The sequence below is a fragment of the Mandrillus leucophaeus genome, unplaced genomic scaffold (genome assembly GCF_000951045.1).
Source record: "Mandrillus leucophaeus isolate KB7577 unplaced genomic scaffold, Mleu.le_1.0 Scaffold11, whole genome shotgun sequence".
NCBI lineage: Eukaryota > Metazoa > Chordata > Mammalia > Primates > Cercopithecidae > Mandrillus > Mandrillus leucophaeus.
The window spans coordinates 745,135-746,755 of NW_012099209.1; the positions used below are offsets into that span (position 1 = coordinate 745,135).

A 1,621-nucleotide genomic window follows, 5' to 3' on the forward strand; every position below is an offset into this window, starting at 1 on the left:
TCCAGATAATTGTTTTAAAGTTTTGTACAGACAGGGACTATGTTGTCCAGGCTGGTCTCAAACTCCTGGCCTCAAGCGATCCTCCCACCTCGGCCTCCCAAAGTGGTGGGATTACATGTGTGAGCCACCACCATGCCTGGCCTACAATACTTTTCCTCTATAAAAGGCAAGAGTGCACTTTGGGAGGCTGAGGCGGAAGGATTGCTTGAGGCCAGGAGTTCGAGACCAGCCTGGGCAATACGGCAAAACCCTGTCTCTACTAATACAAAAATTAATCGGGTGTGGTGGCTCACACTTGTAGTCCTAGCAACTCAGGAGGCTGAGGAGGGAGGATCACTTGAACTTGGGAAGTCAAGGCTTCAGTGAGCCAGGATCACACCACTGCACTGCACTCCAGCCTGGGTGATGGGCGTGAAACCCTGCCTCAAAAAAAAAAAAAAAAAAAAAAAGCAAGAGTGTACGACCATCCCCTGAAACTATACCCAATCATCACAAGCCCTCAGTAAAAGGGGACTCCTGTCATCCTCCACTTCTTCACTGCCATTTTCACCAGTTCCCTCCCTCCCTCTCCTTCCTTCCTCCCTCTCCTTCCTCCCTCTCCTTCCTTCCTTCCTTCCTTCCTTCCTCTTTCTCTCTTTCTCTCTTTCTTTCTTTTGAGACAGAGTCTCACTCTGTCACCCAGGCTGGAGCGAAGTGGTGCGATCTTGGCTCACTGCAACCTCTGCCTCCTGGGTTCAAGTGATTCTCCTGCCTCAGCCTCCCAAGTAGCTGGGATTACAGGCACATGCCACCACGCCCAGCTAATTTTTGTATTTTTAGTAACGACATGAGGCATCACCATGTTGGCCAGGCTGGTCTCGAACTCCTGACCTCAAGTGATCCGCCCACCTGGGCCTCCGAAAGGGCTGGGATTACAGGCGAGATACCCTGCACCCAGCCTTCTTCACCAGTTTCTAAGGTTTCTTCCAGATCTGAAATCCCAAGACCCTGAGATTCTCCAACTTACCATACTTCTGAACTTCAAAAGACTTGTTGTACGTGTGGCCTTGCATTTCAGCAAAAATGAACCATTCTCCCAACACAGGCTGGTCGGACAAGGGGAAGCTCACGTTGGTGATGCCTGTGTGAAGAGAGACACCCCTTCGTGCCTGGCCAAGGGCATTTTCAGAGAGCCACAGGCACAGGGAGGTACGGGAAGAGGGAGCCAGGACCCTGCTCCTTCTCCTTCCCTGGGCAGCCCCCCAGGAGAACTGGAGACCACAGAGAAGCTGGCGGGGTCTGCGCAGAGCAGGACCCTGCAGGAGCCCGCCAGCGGAGCAGATCTGAGACTCTGGCGGGCTTCAAAGGGATGCAGGAAGAGACTGGACCTGGGGTTCCTGGGACAGCCTTGCAGCCAGGACCAGGGGCAGGCAGTGAGCTGGACAAACGAGGGAAATGAGCCAGCCCAGCTCATCCACTCCATCCCCCCGAACCCAAGTCATTTCCAGCCTGGGCGCTACTGACACCTGGGGTCTCATGGCTCTCTGGGGTGGAGGCGTCCTGTGCACTATAGGATACTGAGTAGCATCCCTGGCCTCCACCAACCAGATGCCAGTAGTACCAATGCCCTCCACAATCTAAC

The 1,621-nt window shown here is 53.9% G+C and overlaps 1 protein-coding gene across 1 annotated transcript in view; it reads right to left on the reverse strand.

The window, feature by feature from the left end:
* Positions 1-1,621, reverse strand: part of CPAMD8 (C3 and PZP-like, alpha-2-macroglobulin domain containing 8) — a 126,694-nt gene that overhangs the window by 102,794 nt on the left and 22,279 nt on the right. Inside the window, 1 exon segment of the mRNA XM_011989940.1 lies at positions 1,007-1,120. Within this exon segment, the coding sequence (XP_011845330.1) occupies positions 1,007-1,120 (114 nt within the window).